Here is a 19,031-nt window from a genome sequence, read left to right on the forward strand (position 1 = left end):
TGCTTAAAGAATGACATGGGGATGGTTTTCCACAGTTATCCACTGGAACGGGAACGGTCATGAATTCTGTCATTGTGTCATTCAGTTCAATCCCCGACCATAGCCCTTTCAATATCAGAGCTGCTAAGAGAAAGTAAATTTAAAAAATAAAGGGAAATTTTCAGTTCAAGATAATCCATGCTTCCACAACCTTCTGACCTTTCCTATCTTTCTATTTAAATGCCTTATTGATCCTACTGTTCACAAAGTTAGAAGAAAAGAGCAGATACCAGCAGCTACCCAAAACTAACCCAACCCCTAGTAAATATTATATCTCCCACCCAGCGATTCTAGGGCTTGCTCAGTTGTGGAGAGAACAAAAATCTAATTGTTGCTTGTTATTTTTTAGTTCCTAGTTTCACCCCTACTGCCTACTGTTGCCCAATTCAGGGAAACATGATTTGATTCGGCTCATTGAATTGATTTTTCTATTTGATACGATTCACTTTTCCTGTCCAATTGGGCATTTTTTTTTTTTTTTAAATGTCCTGGCGGGTTTATTTTGTAGCCTCTTCACCCCCTCCCCCATTGCCCTCTCTGACCAGACGCCGGCACCGTGGTGTAATCAAAATAAACGAAAAAGACTTTTTCTCTCCTAGCGTTCCTAAACTTTTCCTCATGCTCACTAACACCAGCTCTGGCAGGATACACATTTCAAATCTGATATATTGTAATCACAAAATAAAAAATAAAATTATTTTTTCTACCTTTTGTTGTCTGGTTATTTTATTATTCAAATCATGTTGGTTCCAGGCTCTGGTTTCTGTTTGTCTTCTGTTAACTCGATCGCCAGGGTCTCCAGCCCTTTTGACGTTTTCTTCTTTCTCTGTGTTCACCATTCATCTTCCACCTCTGTACCTTCCCTTTCACTGTCAATATGTCTGTTTATTTCCCACTGTCTACCATCTCTCTCTCTCTCTTCCGGCCTTGTTATCAAGTAAGGTAAGTACATAATATCTCCTTTTCACTCCCAATTACACTCTTGATGTCCCCATTACTGACTTCAGAAACCAATGTTGAATATAACCTATGAACCATGATGAATAAGAGGAACATACTTGAACGGATTTTTAATTTCTGTTGCTTTTGGTTGTAAAATAGGTCATTTTCTGAATACTATAATTCCAGTCCTACATTGATCTGAGCTGGTCAACCATATCTTAATTTTCTTTCAAATCCAATCTCTAGTCAGTTCAAATCTTCCAATAAATATGTGAATTAAATCATCAGAGGATACTCCTTTTCAAACAGCAACTATTGAATTTACAGCCACTGTACACTCTTATTACTTTTCTTCCTGTTGACAACTTTGTTGAACTAACTTGTAGTGAAAGGGTACAGTAGGCTTGACAAGTGGATTTCTTTTTACCTGCGAAGATTCCAGAGAGCATAATCTACATTTTGCACCTCCTTGTGTCACTGGGCAGCATCTCAATTCCTCAGTTTTTCCTTCTGCAAGCAAGCTGAGAAGGTGTGTTTTCTTCTGTTCTGCATTTGATTTATTATTTGTTTTTTTTTTTTAATCTGAATTTTGAGGTTTCCTGGTGCTACAGAGTTTACCCAGATTTCTGGGACAGCTCTGACTGGAAGAGGATGGAGTCTCTGGATCAGAGGCTGTTGCTGGTGGGGGGAAACCCTTTCACAGGGCATCTACGTAGCCAGCCTGTCCTAATTCATAGGATAGCTCAGGGTATGTTCCCCTGGGAGCTCAGCTTGCCCCTGATTTATCAGGTACTTGAGCATAGTCTGAGTGGCCCCATGTTGGTCTAGAGGACTATAGCAGGTGTGGACTTTGTACCTCCCCCTGAAGACATGTGAGGAAGTAGTGGGGTTCAGAGTTTCAGACCCTCAAAGACTGTTTAAAAGACAGCCTAAAGAGACAAGTGGATGAAGAATCCTATATGCTTGTCTGGGGCAGAAATGTTTTCCATTATCCAGCTGCAGTGTGAGCTGATGCAGGCACTGCACCAAACAGTTCTTTGAGTACAGTCTATTACTGCCTATGAGAGACTTTGGGGTGGTTCGAAAACTGGACTTTTGAGGGTCTCTGGGGTTTCTTATTGGGTCCTCCTGTACAGAAACCTCTTTTCTTCATTTTTTCAAGTTTTATATCTTTCCCGGGCCATTTTCTATCACCAAAACACTGACACAGCAGCCATCTTGGATTTTATCTCAAAAGCCTTTATCTGCTTCAAAACACTTTTTTTTTTTTGTTTGCTAATAAGTGATTTTTATTGCTTCCCCAGGCCTCTCTACCCCTCTGTCTTGCCAGTTTTAGGCTGGATGGATGGCTGAGGAGCGTCCCATATGCTATGTGCCACAGGGTACTTGAGGAGGGGCAGGAGCGCCCTCTAGGGCCTTTGAGTCGTAGGAAGCTCTTTTTTGGGACATAAATTCCACCAAGAGCCCTTGAATGGCGATTTGGCATCAGCGGTGAAACACAAATGCGGAGTTGCTTCTGAACTTGAGGGTACCAGAAGTTCCTCTGCAGAGATCCTCAGGAGATACAGGTCAATAATTTGACTCTGATTTTATAAGTTTGAAGCTCATGTGAAGGATAAAGCATTTGCATGGTCTGGAGTATCATCACTGGTGGTGCTTGGGGGTTTACCTTTGCAAAGTGCAGTTCCCCTGTGGAAAGCTTTATTGCAAGAACCAGAGGTCCATTCGGTAAAGGACTGGAAAGACTGAAGGCCAGGGTCCATGGTTTTACTCCCTCAGAGTGAATCCTCAAGTTAAGAGAATTCCAGGTCTCAGGTGGGTGATAACAGCTGAAGAACAGAGGGAGTGTGCAAATTTTTCAAACCAGCAGTCTTGATGGAAGTCATCACAGTATCTTTGTGGGAATTAAATTTGGAACTCCTGCAGATTCCCACAGCTCACATTTTGCTTATGAGCAGCTCTAAGACACAGTCCATTTTTTCCCCTTCACATCTAGAGATAACCATGATGCTGACGGAATATTCTGCAGATTGCCAAGACTATGATAAAGTTGTACCTGTTGGGTCCTGATTTTAAGAACGTAATAATTGCCATACTGGGACAGAACAAAGGTCCATCAAGCCCAACATCCTGTTTTCAGCAGTGGCCAGCCCAGGTCCCAAGTACCTAGCTAGATCCTAAGTAGCAAAACAGATTTTATGATATTTATCCTAGGAATAAGCAGTGAATTTCCCTAGCTCTTCTCAATAAAGACCTATGGACTTCTCTTTTAGGCAGTTATTCAAACTAACTGATTTTATCACATTCTCTGGCAACAAATTCCAGAGTTTAATTCTACATTGTGTGAAGAAAAATTTTCTCGGGTCTGTTTTAAATTTTCTTCTTAGTATCTTCATTGCATGCCTCTTAGTCCTAGTATTTTTGGTAAGAGTAAGCAAATGATTCAGACCTACCCTTTAACTCCACTCAGTATTTTATAAACCTGTATCGTATCACCCCTGAGTCATCTCTTCTCCAAGCTGAAGAGTGCTAGCCGCTTTAGTCTTTCCTCATAGGGAAGTCATCCTATCCCTTTTATTTTTTTTGTTGCCCTTTTCTGTACTTTCTAATTCTGCTACTTCGTTTTTTGAGATGTGGCGACCGGAACTCCACATAGTATTAGAACATAAGAACATAAGAAGTTGCCTTCGCTGGGGCAGACCAGAGGTCAATCCTGCCCAGCGGTCCGCTCCCGTGGCGGCCCATCAGGCCCACTGCCTGAACAGTGGTCTCTGACTAATTTTATAATTTACCTCTAATCCTGTCCCTATAACCTTACCTCTACTCCTATCTGTACCCCTCAATCCCTTTGTCCTCTAGGTACCTATCCAGACCTTCTTTGAAGCCCTGTAGTGTACTTCTGCCTATCACATCCTCTGGCAGCGCGTTCCATGTATCCACCACCCTCTGGGTGAAAAAGAATTTCCTGGCGTTTGTTCTAAACCTTTCCCCTTTCAATTTCTCTGAGTGCCCCCTTGTACTTGTGATTCCCCTTAGTTTGAAAAATCTGTCCCTGTCCACTTTTTCTAAGCCCTTCATGATCTTGAAGGTTTCTATCATGTCTCCCCTGAGTCGTCGCTTTTCCAGGGAGAAAAGCCCCAGCTTTTTCAGTTTGTCAGTATATGGGAGGTCCCCCATACCCTTTATTAACTTAGTTGCTCTTCTCTGGACTCTCTCAAGTACCGCCATGTCTTTCTTGAGGTACGGCGACCAGTACTGGACACAGTACTCCAGGTGCGGGCACACCATTGCACGATTCAGTGGCAGGATGACTTCCTTCGTCCTGGTTGTGATACCTTTCTTAATGATACCCAACATTTTGTTCGCTTTCCTTGAGGCTGTGGCGCACTGTGCCGACGCCTTCATTGTTGTGTCCACCATCACTCCCAGGTCTCTTTCAAGGTTGCTCACCCCTAGCGGTGATCCCCCCATCTTATAAGTGAACATCGGGTTCTTTTTCCCAATATGCATGACCTTGCATTTCCCTATGTTGAAGCTCATTTGCCACTTTTTGGCCCACTCTTCCAGCGTTGTCAGATCTTTTTGGAGGTCTTCACAGTCCTCCATGGTTATGACCCTGCTGTATAGTTTAGTGTCATCCGCAAATTTAATAACCTCACATTTTGTTCCCGCCTCCAGGTCGTTAATAAATATATTGAACAGGAACGGTCCCAGCACCGACCCCTGTGGAACTCCGCTCGTGACCCTTTGCCAATCTGAGTAATAGCCCTTTACTCCAACCCTCTGTTTCTTGTCCGCCAGCCAGTTTTTGATCCATCGGTGGACCTCCCCTTGTACCCCGTGGTTCCATAGCTTCCTTAGCAGTCTTTCATGTGGTACCTTGTCGAAGGCTTTTTGGAAGTCAAGGTAAATGATGTCTATGGATTCCCCTCTATCCACCTGGCTGTTCACCCCCTCAAAGAAGTATAATAAGTTCGTGAGGCACGACCTGCCCTTGCAGAAGCCATGTTGGCTCGACTATAGCTGCCCATTTTTTTCGATGTGTTCCCAAATGCTGTCTTTAATCAGCGCTTCCATCATCTTTCAAGGCGCGGTTGTACCATAGAGCGATACAAGGGCATTATAACATTTTCATCTTTGTTTTCCATTCCTTTCCTAATAATTCCTAACATTCTATTTGCACACATTGAGCTGAAGGTTTCAGTGCATCCTCAATGATGACACCTAGATCCTTTTCCTGGACAGTGACTCCTAACATGGAACCTAGCATCACGTTACTATAGTTCAGGCAGGAGAGAGTGGGCATCCCTCTTGCCTCTTTTAGTCTTTGGGGGGGGGGGGGGTTGGCATGGGGGAGGGAAGTTGGGAAGGTGAGGGGTGGCTGCAGAAGGAGGGAGTGGGAATCTCTTCCTTTTTGGTAACGGGGTCGTCAGGATAGGGTGGGGGGAAACTAGCACAGCAGGCCATTTTTTTAAAAATGTGCACATCTGTGCCCTTAGAAGATAAAATGTAAAAAACAGACAGGTTTTCTTGGAAAATGCCACAGCAGTGGTATACATTAACAGACAACTGAGAGGGCTCAATTAAAATTGGAAGCCCAGTTATTTCAATGGGCAGAAGCCTCGGTGGCACATGTGTACAGACCGACTTTCCCAGTTGCCAGACCTTGGATCTGTCCCAGAGTGCTTTCAATAAAATTGTAAAGTGTTTGTGAAGACTGGCAATCAATCTGATGGTGTCAGCAGACATCATAAAGTCTCTCTGTACTTCAACTACTGTTACTTCAACTGCATATTTATTGACCCCGACTTCATTTTGAGCAGTGTGATTCCTGGTTGCCAGATCCTGTTTAACTTTTTCCAAGTAGTTTGACAGGTGTGTTTGTTTGCGCATGGCTCTGGCTTTGCTTCCACTATTAAACTTTTGTAGTCAAAATATTCTTTCTAACAATTTCTTGCCAACCTATGCAATGAAACTCTGCAATGAGAGGGCATAGGATGAAATTAAGAGGTGATAGGCTCCGGAGTAATCTAAGGAAATACTTTTTTACAGAAAGGGTGGTAGATGCATGGAACAGTCTCCCAGAAGAGGTGGTGGAGACAGAGACTGTATCTGAATTCAAGAGGGCCTGGGAAAGACAAGTACGATCTCTTAGAGAAAGAGAGAATGGTTACTGCGGATGGGCAGACTAGATGGACCATTTGGCCTTTATCTGCCATCTGTTTCTATGATTTCCCCATATAACATACTTGTGGGAGACATTAATTTGCATTTAGAGAAAGATGACAATGTAGAAATCAAGGATCTTAAAACTTTCTATCTTCACTTAATTACTTTTTATCAAATTTTACACAAATCATATGAGAAAGGTAATCAGTTGGTTTTAGTCGCATTATCATCTAAAAATGTTTTAAATCCGACAATTCTTTTAGAAAACGGTCATGTGGTGTCCAAATTTTTGGTCAGACCGTTTCACTTATTATTTTAGTTTAGTATGGAGATATTCATAATCTAAAATACAACCTGTGACTCATAAAGAGCTTATTTCAAGAGGTCCTATTGAACCAGGAGAATTTTGGACATGATATGAACAATTACCAAAAGCTAAAGAATTAGCTGAATTTTGGTTTCATTGGGATAAATTCAGTTTATCCATTTTGGATGAAATTGCCCCAAAACATCAGGTTAATCATACTTGTAAGCCTAAAAATTGATTTGATAGCGAACTTTTAACAATGAAACCATCGGTAAGGCAGTTAGAAAGAATTTGGCGGAAGACAGGCAAACAATCAGACCATGATAACTGGAGGAATAAAATTAAAATTTATAAACTACTAATAAAAGATAAACGCAAGGTATTTTACTCAACTAAAATAGGTATTTCAAATATAAATGCCAAAGAACTGTTCAAATTGGTTTCTAATATATTGGATTTATCTCGCTTCACTCAGCTAGTGCATTTTACTCCGCCATCGGCACACGACCTTGCCCAATATTTTAATTCAAAAATCAAGAACTTAAGGAAAAACTGTTTCTAAGCTGAAGATCTTGATTATTATGCCTCAACGCCTTGGGAAGAAGCATAGTTACCTAGATTTCAGGAGGCATTTGAAAACATATCTGTTCACTAAGTATATAGGAAACTAAGTTACTCTATTCAGTTATAATAACTTTCATTTTTGTAAACTGCATAGAGCTTTACGGTGGAATGTTATGTTATGTCTTTTAGTGCCCTTACACCAAGGCAGACATATTCAGACATCCAGGGAGGATTATTTCTATAAGAAAGTTACCTCCTGAGGAGCTCTCCTTTTCTGATTTTGTTCAGGAGATGGCTAAATCCATCCCAATCAATTTGGAAATGGTGAATGAGCCCAGGGCCGAGATATTGGACATCTTTGACTTAGATGCCTCTTGAAAGGAAGCTGTGACGGTGCCCTTGCTCAGCATCAGAAGGGCTGTACAGTTGAAGCTGTGGGAGACCCTCCCATATCTCTATAGCCTATATATAAGAAGGGAGTCTGTTGTATGAAGTCCAGAAGGCTTCTGGATTTCAGAAGATTTAGCTTCCTCACCATTCTGTGGTAGTCAAATCTGCTCTCAGAAGAGCTGAGAATTCTAAAAATTGCTCATCGATATCCTTGAGAGAGGGAGGCTCAGACGCTGGAATATTATGGAAAGAAAGTTTGCCGGAATGCTATGCGTGCCTTCTGCATACTTTTTTATTAGCTATTTATGCACATGCCCTTGCAGAACTTAATGCACAGTGTCAAGTTTGCAAAAACACTACCTCTCAAGATTGCCAATCAAAAAAGATACTTCAGATATCATAAGGAGGAATCATTTTTAAAACATATAGTTCCCTAAGTCGTCCACTTTTCTGAGAAGTGTTACTTCATAGTTATATTCTTAACATATTCATCATCGTCCTTCAGATTGTGCATGCTGGTTGTGATAAACTAGATTCATGCTACATTGTGTTAGCATTTGGTTTCATTTTAAAACAACTTATTTTTATTGTTGAATAGGAGTACTTTTCCATGAAATTTATTCTATCATCACAGTAACTGTTGCATTCTGTCACCAGCATTTTAAAGCACAGTATCAAAGGTGTAAATAACATTTTAACTTTGATCTGAATGTCTCAAATGAATGTGAAAGATGCTTAGCTCTATTTAATGTAGTAAATTATATTGAACAAATAGAAGTCATTTTTACTTAATAAATTGTAACTTTTTTTTTTTTTTTGAGGGGGGGTGTTTGCTTTTTTCCAGCCCTGGTTTTGGTTTTATTTTTATTTTTTTGTGTTTCCTTACATAGGAACAGATGAGTCCCCAGAGCCACTGCCAATTCCCACATTTTTGCTGGGATATGATTATGACTTTCTGGTGCTCTCGCCTTTTGCCTTGCCTTACTGGGAAAGGCTTATGCTGGAACCCTATGGATCACAACGAGACATTGCTTATGTGGTGGTGTGTCCTGAGAATGAGGCCCTGCTGAATGCAGCAAAAAGCTTCTTCAGGGACCTCACTGCAATTTATGAGGTAAGAGTTTTTTAAAGAGCTTCAAAGATAATTTAAGTTACCTTATAAATACAGAAGGTATGTTGCTGGATTTTTTACTCAGTGATATTCTCAAAACACAGTTTTACAAAGAATGTTTTCTTGATACAGCCATTTCATTGACATTGAGAAATTTTCATGTATAACAGTGTTAATGACAATTGTGCTGATAATGTAATTAATGCATTTTTGATTGAGAGTTAAGGTAAATACTGTAGTCACATTCTTAGGTCTGTTTTTCTTGTAAGTTAAACATACTTTATCTTCAGATTTGTTAACTGATCAACCATATTGGGTGTGTTGCTCACTGATCCAGCCAGATCTACTTTTGATGAATTTGTACTTGTAAATATTCACAACTCAGGGGGTATGCAAGCAGTCTGTTGGGGGTATGCGGTCTGGCCGCCAGTTTCAGCCCGTCCATCTGCTGCCGCTACCACCCAGGATCTCGTGTTCCTGCCCGCCTCCTCCTCCCTCCGCTCCTGTGATAACCTTGGGCGGCACACACAGCGTTTCAGGCGCTGCATGTAAGTGGCTGACCTAGAAGCCTTCTCTCCGATGTCAGAGTTGACGTCAGAGAGAAGGCTTTTGGGTCAGCCATGTGCAGCATGTGGGTTACTGCTTGTGCCATCCATTGCGGGAGTGCTGCTGGGGGCTGAGGACTGAAGGAGGAGCGAATGTAGTTCAGACAAGTAAGGGGGACATGATGTTTTGCAACTGTTTGGGGTTTAATAATAATTGACTTAGTACTACTAGAAACAGAGCTTTGTGTTACATTGCAGCTGAAATGGTTTGCATATTTTTATTATGTACATGTATTTCCTCTGTCATTAGTTGACTTTCAATCCAAGTTTTATATCTGGGACAATGGAGGGTTAAGTGTCTTGCCCAAAGTCATAAGGAGCCACAGTGGAAATAAAACCTGGTTCTGCTGTGGTTTTAAGTGCCTTTTGTGTTAGGGGGCATGGCATGGGTGGATAATTTAAAAAGAAATTTCACAGATTAATTGTTTATTGAGTTGGATATGGTGGTGGAGAGGGAACAGAGGGACAGATTGAAGGGGATGCAAGGTGGGGGGAATATTGGACATAGTGATGGAGGGAGAGATGTGGCATGGTGCTGGAGAGGGGGTGATAGGAATGGGCATGGGGCTAGTGCACTTTCGCCAAGGTTATGGTGGTAGTTGCTGCTCATCTTCAGAAGATGGGGATCCAGGAGTGTGAGATGGCAATGCATAAGAACATAAGATTTGCCACTGCTGGGTCAGACCAGTGGTCCATCGTGCCCAGCAGTCCGCTCACGCGGTGGCCCTTAGGTCAAAGACCATGCCCTACTAGAGTCTAGCTTACCTGCATATGTTCTGGTCCAGCAGGAACTTATCTAACCTTTTCTTGAATCCCTGTAGGGTGCTTTCCCCTATAACAGCCTCTGGAAGAGCGTTCCAGATTTCTACCACTCCCTGGGTGAAGAAGAACTTCCTTATATTTATACGGAGTCTATCTCCTTTTAACTTTAGAGAGTGCCCTCTCGTTCTCTCCACCTTGGAAAGAGTGAACAATCTCTCTTTCTCTACTAAGTCAATTCTCTTGAATAGCTTGAATGTTTCGATCATGTCCCCTCTGTCTCCTCTTCTCAAGGGAGAAGAGGCCCAGTTTCTCTAGCCTCTTATTATATGGCAACTCCTCCAGTCCCTTAACCATTTTTGTCACTATTCTCTGGACCCTTTTGAGTAGTACTATATCTTTTTTCGTGTATGGCGACCAGTGTTGGATGCAGTACTCCAGGTGGGGGCGCACCGTGGCCCAGTACAGTGGCATGATAACCTTCTCCGATCTGTTTGTGATCCCCTTCGTAATCATTCTTAGCATTCTGTTCACCCTTTTCGCCGCCGCCACACATTGCACGGACGGTTTCATTGTCTTGTCTACAAGTACTCCCAAGTCTCTTTCCTGGGGGCGCTCTCCGAGTACAGCACCAAACATCCTGTATTAGTGCATATGATTTTTGTTACCTACATGCATCACCTTGCACTTATCCACATTGAACCTCATTTGCTATTTCACGGCCCATTCCTCGAGTGTGTTTGTCTCATTGTAGGTCTTTGCAATTCTTCCGTGTCCTCACTACTCTGAATAACTTTGTATCGTCCGCAAATTTAATCACCTCACTCGTCGTACCAATTTCTAGGTCATTTTTAAATATGTTGAAGAGTACAGGTCTGAGCACTGAACCCTGCGGCACTCCACTCGTGATGCTTTTCCAATCCTAGTATTGTCCATTTATCCCCACTCACTGTTTCCTATCCGCCAAACAGTTTTTAATTCAGCAAATTTCATTCAGTACTTCAAGTATTTTCAGTTGTTCGTGCTGACGCCTTTGTCGACACCGACTCCTCTGGTGCCAGTCAGGTCTTCAACAGTTCCGACATATGAAGCGACGGCGGTCATCTTTAACGTTGCCGGTGTTGGCTTGGTCTGGGAAGGCCCTGCAGAAATTAAACTGTCGCCAGCCTTAGACACTGAATCCCTGTCATTGATTCTGTATAGTTTGGGATTTGAATCTCTGGGGGGGAGGGGTGGGGTTTGAACAAGCCCCCAATCTTTCTGTAGCGGTGGGTTTTTCAACACATACTTTTCTTTTACACTTCAGTAGTGTCTGAGGAATTATCTTTTTCAAGGTTCCTTAGGGGACTGTCTGCATCTTGTGCCATTCCCTTGGCAGTTGTCTCTGCAAATTCTAAAGAATTTTAGATACCTTGACCTATAGTCAACTACCCAAGGCTCTTCGGATTCCCTTCCATGATATCTTACGGGAGACTTTTTATATGCCTTTAGAAACACTGAGGATGTTTCAACGAATCCCTACTGGTGGAGTCAGCTCTACAGGCTAGTGTGTAGGCCTCTGTATTTCTGGACAAAGAGGGCACAGTGGCTAATCAGCTTACCAGAATCCTATCCTGACTAACTGGTCCAGTAACCATTTTACTTGGCAAAAACCAGTTGCCACATTCCACTTCTCTCCGCTTGCATACGGTGTTTTTTTTTTTTCAGCACCTCTTTTCTGCTCCAACCAGATCTGGTCTGACTTCGAGCATCTGACCTTATCATCACCCTCCAAGACAGGCTAGCAATTACGCCTTATTTGGGGGATGACCTCTTTAGTGCTTCCATGGACATTCCTACTCAGTAGACCAGGTGGGACACTGTGGTCAAGCCCAAAAAGCTGCCTTCACCGCACTCTTCTTTTCACTGAAGATTTGCTCAATCTTTTCCTCCATTCAGGGCATAGTCAATGTCAACGTTCTATAGTCTAGACCTTGTCTCTTCGAAGGCTGTCTTCAGTTCCTCATACATAGCTGAGAGCTTATCACCTCAGTTTTCTGGTTTCTCCTCTTCATAGGGCAGGGTTCTATGCTCAATGTTTTCACCCTGCTCTCAGACCCTTTTATCCAAGAGCGTCTTGTTTTGGACCCTGTACAGTCCTCCCTTCTCCGATTGCCATCGAAGAGTCCTCCTCGATTAGAGGAGTTAGGGATTCTAATACCATTTCTACTTGATTCCCAAGAACACCGGAGGACTGAGATTTTTCCTGGATCTCAGCGTTCCTATCATTTTTCTAGTTGAGAGGTACTTCAGGACTCATCTCTCCTCATTCAGAACTACTGGCTATGCTTCCTGGATCTCACAGAAGCCTGAACACATATCCCAGTTCATCTGGCTTCCAGAAAATACCTCCAATTTCAAATCAATCACTGCCATTCCCAGTACAGGTCCTTCCTTTCGGTCTGGCATCTTCTCCCAGAGTCTTCCCGAAGTGTCTGATTGTGGTGGCCGCATCTCTCCGGTCTTTCCTTTTCTGGACAACTGGTTGATCATGACTGTTTCTTCTCAGGAAGTGGTCTAAGCAATATCTCAGACCATTTTTTTTCTTCAGGTTCTAGGATTCGAAGTCAACATCCCCTGACAGTTTGGTTTATCTGGGCTGTGTCCATCTCACTTTCTCAGCCTGTTTGTTAACTTCTGGATGTCTCCAGGAACCCAGCCATTCAACAATGTTACCATCAAAAGTGGCCTAGGTTTTCTTCCTGGTGTCTTCTTTATCTTCATGTTCCACCTTCGTTGACAGTGGAATTGATTTTGGATTATTTTCTTTTTTGTTGTTGACTCTAGTCTTGTTTCTCTATATCTCAGACTTCTTTTCAGTGCTATTGCAGCTTTTCCTCTGTCTGTCGAGGGTCAGCCTCTTACTGCTTATCCTCTGGTTTCCAAATTCATGACAGGGCTTTTTAATGTGTAACCACACCTCATGCCTTCTCCTATCGGTTGGGCCCTATTGTAGTCCTTTCCACTTGGTTTCCAGGTTTATGAAAGAACTTTTTTCTCTGTGAAACCACCTCTACAGCCTCCACATGTTGTCTGGTACCTTACTATAGTTCTTTCCAGTTTGTTGAAACAGCTCATCTTAAGTTTCTTGCCTAGCAAGTGGTCTTCCTTATTGCTCTCACCTCTGTCAGGAGGGTCGTTGAATTACAAGCATTAGTAGCAGATTCACCCTTCACAGTTTTTCATCATGACAAGGTGGTTCTGTGTACACATCCAAAGTTTTTTCCAAAAGTTGTCACTTTTCATCTCAATCAGTCAATTGTTCTGTCTGTGTTTTTTCCTAATCCTCATTCTCATGCTGGAAACACTGCTTTGTACTTTGGACTGTATGCAGGCTTTGGCTTACTACATTGACCGGGCAAAGCCACAGCAAACTTCTCTCCAATTTTTAATTTCTTTTGATCCAAACAAGTTAGGGCACCCTGTATTCAAGCGAACGATTTCCAGCTGGCTGGCTGCCTGCATCTCGTTCTGCTATACTCAGACTGGACTGGCACTAGAAAGTCGTGTCACAGTTCACAAAGTTAGACTCTGACAGCTTTTGCTGCTTTTCTTAGATCTACACTATTGAGGAAATCTGTACAGCTGCCACCTGGTCCTCAGTTCATACCTTCACTTCTCACTACTGTCTGGCTTCTTTCTCCAGATGGGATGGGCACTTCGGCCAATCTGTATTTCAAAATTTATTTTCTTAGGCCAGCACTCCCACCATCCCATCTCGGTTAGCTTGGAGGTCAACCATACGTGAGAATATGCTGCCTACTTGTCCTGGGAAAAAGCACACTTACCATAACAGATGTTATCCAGAGAGAGCAGGCAGATATTCTCACAACCCACCCACCTCCCCAGGTTGGCTTCTTAGCTAGCTTATCTTAACTGAGGAACCGCGCACCCTGCATCAGACGGGAAGGCACTCTCGCATGCACGGTTTGGGTTATCGCAAACTTTCTAAACTCTTAAAGTGGCGAGGCACTTTTAAAGTGGTCCGTACCGGGGCTCCATCGGTGATGTCACCCATACGTGAGAATATCTGCCTGCTGTCCCTGGATAACACCTATTACGGTAAGTAGCTGTGCTTTATCAGCTCTACTATCTTTCCCGGTACAGAAGTCAGACTCACTGGTCTGTAGTTTCCCGGATCTCCCCTCGAACCTTTCTTGAAGATCGGCATAACATTCGCCACTTTCCAGTCTTCCAGAATCTTTCCTGATTTGATCGACAGATTGGGTATTAGTTGAAGCAGTTCAGGTATAATCCCTTTCAGTTTCTTGATTACCCTCAGGTGGATGCTGTCTGGTCCCAGGGATTTATCGCTTTTAAGCCTATCAATCCGTCTGTATACCTCTTCTAGATTGACCGTTGACCCTGTCAATTTCTCTTCTTCATTTCCAGTGTATAGCCTGTCTGCTTCTGGTATATTGGATAAATCCTCTTCGATAAATACAGACGCAAAAAATGTGTTCAGTTTGTGGGCGATGGTTTTGCCTCCTTTAGTACTACCTTTATTCCATGGTGCAATGAGTGTTGGAATTGCTCCAGCAGTTGGGTTGGATTGTTAACTTCAAGAAGAGCCATCTAGAACTAAACCAGATGGCAATGCAGATTCTCACTGTGTGGCATTACCTTCAGGTGATGAGCTCTGTGGCAGCTTCTCTGGGCCAGGGTGCACATGCATCCTCTTCAGGACTCTGTTCTGTCTCAGTGGTCTCCGCAGAGGCATTCGCTTCAGATGCAGTTTATGGACAGGGACAGCGATAAACAGATTACGCTGGTGGCTTCAGGAGATCCCCTTGTCGTAGGGCATGCCTCTCCAAATATCAGAGTGGGTGACTCTCGCTACCAATGCCAGTCTTTTCGGTTGGGGAGCTCATTGTGAGGACTGCTTGCTTCAGAGTCAGTGGACGCACCATCAGAAGAGGTGGTCCATAAATCATTTGAAGCTCAGAGCTATACAGCTGGCCTTGAAGGTGCTGGAAAAGATTGTTGGGGCAAAGCTGTAAGGATATTCTCCGACAACGCCACAGCAGTGGCATATGTGAACAGATAGGAAGGCACCAGAAGCGCCCCCTTACATTTAGAGACTCAGCTGCTCTTCCGGTGGGCAAAAGCCCACCTTCAGGCTCTTTCTGTGGCCCTCGTGGCAGGTGTGGAAAACAAGCTGACTTCCTAACTCGTCCATTCCTGGACCCAGGGGAATGGTCGCTCTCCCAAAAGGTATTCAATCGCATTGTACACTTCTAGGGTAGGCCAGTGATGGATTAGATGGCTTCTGCCAAAAATTCGAAAGTGAAGCACTTCAGGCAAAGAGAGGAACCAAAAAGCTTGAGGTTGGATGTGTTGGTCCAGTCTTGGCTGCACGACAGTCTTTTTTTGTCTGTCCTCCTTGGCCCGTGGTGGGCCAGGTTCTTTGCAGGATTGTTGTCTTTATCCTGATGGCCCCAGACTGGCCTCACTGTCTGTGGTATGAGGACCTGGACCACCTGCTTAGGAAGACTGATCAAGCCCCAAGACCCGATGCTCCTCATCCACATTGGGATGAACGATACCACCAGAAACACCCCGGAGAAGATAACTGAAGACTTTAGAGCCATAGGGGAGAAGCTGAAACAGATGGAGGCACAGGTGGTCTTCTCCTCTATCCTTCCAGTAAGAGGCAAGGGGAGAGCTAGGGAAGAACGTATCCAGTGGACAAACAAGTGGCTATACGGATGGTGCAGAGAGATGAACTTTGGCTTCCTGGACCACGGAGAGGCATTTCAAGGACTGCAGGGATCAGACGGGCTACACCTGACCAGAAGAGGGAAGAACATCTTTGGACGACGTTTGGCTCGCCTGCTCCAGAGGGCTTTAAACTAGGTGAGCTTGGGGAGGGGACCCACTCTCATCCTGATAGGGCAAATAACCACTCCATTTTTGAGTCTGAGGTAAGTATTTGCCTCAAAGACAGTACTGAGGGGGACAAATTAACTCAAACGGGAAAATCTCCATGCAGACCGAACAAACATAGAGAATGGATGGCTATGTATGTTAATGCACGTAGTTTGGGCAATAAAATTCTGGAATTGGAAACAGAAATGAGAAATGCTGACCTAGATGTGGTGGCGATAACGGAAAGCTGGTTCTTGGAGTCCCATGGATGGGATATGGCTATACCTGGATATAACGTGCTCCGTCGAGACAGAGAAGGCAAAACCGGAGGAGGGGGTAGCACTATACATCAGAGAGGACATAAAAGTTACCAGGATCATAGACGTCAAGTATACGGGGGAATCCCTCTGGGTGAACCTTGCCAGAGGCTATGACAAATGTCTGTATCTTGGTGTTGTGTACAGACCTCCAAGACAGCAAGACAACATTGACAAAGAACTAATCGAAGACATCGAGACCATCACTCTGCGAGGAGATACTGTGCTGTTGGACTTCAATATGCCTGATGTAGACTGGAACAAACTTTCCGCTACAACCTGCAGCAGCAGATGGTACTGGAGTCCACCAGGGATTGGGCGATTCTGGACCTGTTGCTCACCAATGGAGACAGTGTCACAAAGGTTTCAGTAGGTGAGGCTTTGGCCTCCAGTGACCACAACATGGTGTGGTTTCACCTCAGGAAGGGAGTCACTAGGTCAAATACATCAACAAAGTTCCTTAACTTTAAGGGAGCTAACTTCCAGAACATAGGAGATTTTGTCTATAAGGCGCTGCAAAATCAGGACACAACGGACAGTGTGGAGGTACTGTGGTCGGCTCTGAAATCTACCCTGGAGGAAGCAACCAACATCTACATAAAGACCGTGAGTAAACGACGGAGAAATAACAGACCCCAGGGGTTCTCCGCAGAGATCTTGGAACTGGTAAAGCAGAAGAAAAGAGCTTTTATATCCTACAATCACAATGACCGGAAGCTAAAGAAGCCTATCTGGTGAAATCTAGAACTGTTAAGACAGCAGTCAGGAATGCCAAACTCCAGATGGAAGAAAATATAGCTAGGCATGTTAAAAAAGGGGATAAATTCTTTTTCAGGTATATTAGTGACAGAAAAAAGAACACAGACGGGATTGTACACCTAAGGAAACCTGACGTTAACTATGTAGACTCAGACTTGGACAAAGCCGAATTACTCAATTGATACTTCTGCTCGGTCTTTACCTGTAAGGCGCCGAGATCCGGACCGCAGCTGCAAACAAGGGAGTGCTCGGAGGACCCGTTCCGTGATTTTGAATTTACCATGAGCAATGAATACCATGAGCTCTCGAAGCTAAAGGTGAACAAAGCCATGGGACTGGATAATCTACACTCCAGAGTACTTCGGGAACTAAAAGATGGCCTAGCAGAATCGTTAACCGTGCTTTTCAATCTCTGCCTAAGTAAGGGAAAAGTCCCTTGGACTGGAAAACTGCTAACGTCATTGCATTCCACAAAAAGGGATGCAGGTCAGAGGATGAAAATTACAGACCGGTGAGTCTCACATCAATAGTGTGTAAACTTATGGAAACGTTGATTAAAAACAAATTGGATATGATTCTGGATGACAAGAGGCTGAGGGATTCCCACCAGCATGGATTCACAAAGGGAAGGTCTTGTCAATCCAATCTGATAAGCTTCTTTGACTGGGTAACAAACGAACTGGACAAGGGAGAGTCCCTGGATATCGTGTATTTAGACTTCAGTAAGGCTTTTGACAGTGTCCCACACCGTAGGTTATTGAATAAGATGAAAACGATGGAACTAAGAAAAACATTGATGGCATGGGTTAGAGACTGGCTCAGTGGTAGACTTCAGAGGGTGGTGGTAAATGGTACCCCCTCAGAAACGTCGGGAGTGACCAGTGGAGTGCTGCAGAGCTCGGTCTTGGGTCCGATACTGTTTAATATCTTTGTACGAGACCTGCCTCAGGGACTTTGAGGTAAAATTACACTATTCGCTGATGACACTATGCTATGCAACGTGGTTGACAGTGCAACCGCACCCAACACTATGAGGCAGGACCTACTTTTACTGGAACAATGGTCTAATAATTGGCAACTGAGTTTAAATGCCAAAAAGTGTAAGGTTATGCACCTTGGTAGCGGTAACCCCAGCAGAACATACACCCTGAATGGTGAAACCTTAACAAGAACTGTCGTGGAATGAAACCTGGGTGTAATCATTAGCAAAGATATGAAGACTGCCACCCAAGTGGAGAAAGCTTCAGCCAAGGCTAGACAAATGCTGGGTGTATCCAAAGAAGTTTTGTCAGGCGAAAGCCTGAAGTCATAATGCCGTTGTACAGGTCCATAGTTAGACCTCATATGGAGTACTGTGTTCAGTTTTGGAGGCCTCATTATCAGAAGGATGTGAAGAGGATGGAGTCGGTTCAGCGAATGGCCACTAAGATGGTCTCAGGACTCAAGGATCTCCCATATGAAGAATGCCTAAGCAGGCTACAGTTATATTCTCTCGAAGAACGCAGAGAGAGGGGAGACATGATAGAGATGTTCAAATATCTTACAGGCTGTACCGAGGTGGAGGAAGATATCCTTTTTCTTACGGGTCCTATGGCAACAAGATGGCATCCGCTCAAACTCAAGAGTGGGAGATTTCATGGTTACATAAGGAAGTACTTCTTCGCTGAAAGGGTGGTTGATCGTTGGAATGGCCTTCCACCTCAGGTAGTTGAGGCCAGCAACGTGCCCGACTTCAAGAAACGATGGGATAAACATGTGGGTTCGCTTAGGGGAATTGCTTAGAGGGAGTGTTCTTTTAAAGGAAGGGTTCTTTAAAGGGGAGGGTTCTTGTGAGTGGGCAGACGTGTTGGGCCGACGACCCTTTTCTGTCTTCATACTCTGTTTCTATGACTTTAACAGGACAGGAGCTTCAAGCTGCTGCCTCTTCATGGATTTCTGAGTCAGGGGCCAGTCCCCATATAGAATCCACAATATTTTGGATGCTTGATATGCGGATAGCTTTGCTCCAGTACTTGGAAAGAACCGATGACTTTTACCTTTATAACCATCTTTTTTTGCTTACTAGCTAGTCCTGGCATAGAAGCAGGCATCCAAGGCCTTTTATAGCTAGATGAATTTGCATGACCATCTCTTCGACATACTGTACATTTCCTGTGGTAAAC

General features: G+C 43.7%; 1 protein-coding gene across 1 annotated transcript in view; it reads left to right on the plus strand.

The window, feature by feature from the left end:
• MED13 (mediator complex subunit 13) overlaps positions 1-19,031 on the plus strand; it is a 432,233-nt gene that overhangs the window by 305,956 nt on the left and 107,246 nt on the right. The window contains exon 18 of the mRNA XM_033922821.1: positions 8,302-8,525. Coding sequence (XP_033778712.1) covers positions 8,302-8,525 — 224 coding nt within the window. The remainder of the gene's footprint in view (positions 1-8,301; positions 8,526-19,031) is intronic.

The sequence above is a fragment of the Geotrypetes seraphini genome, chromosome 15 (genome assembly GCF_902459505.1).
Source record: "Geotrypetes seraphini chromosome 15, aGeoSer1.1, whole genome shotgun sequence".
In the NCBI taxonomy this organism is placed as follows: Eukaryota; Metazoa; Chordata; class Amphibia; order Gymnophiona; family Dermophiidae; genus Geotrypetes; species Geotrypetes seraphini.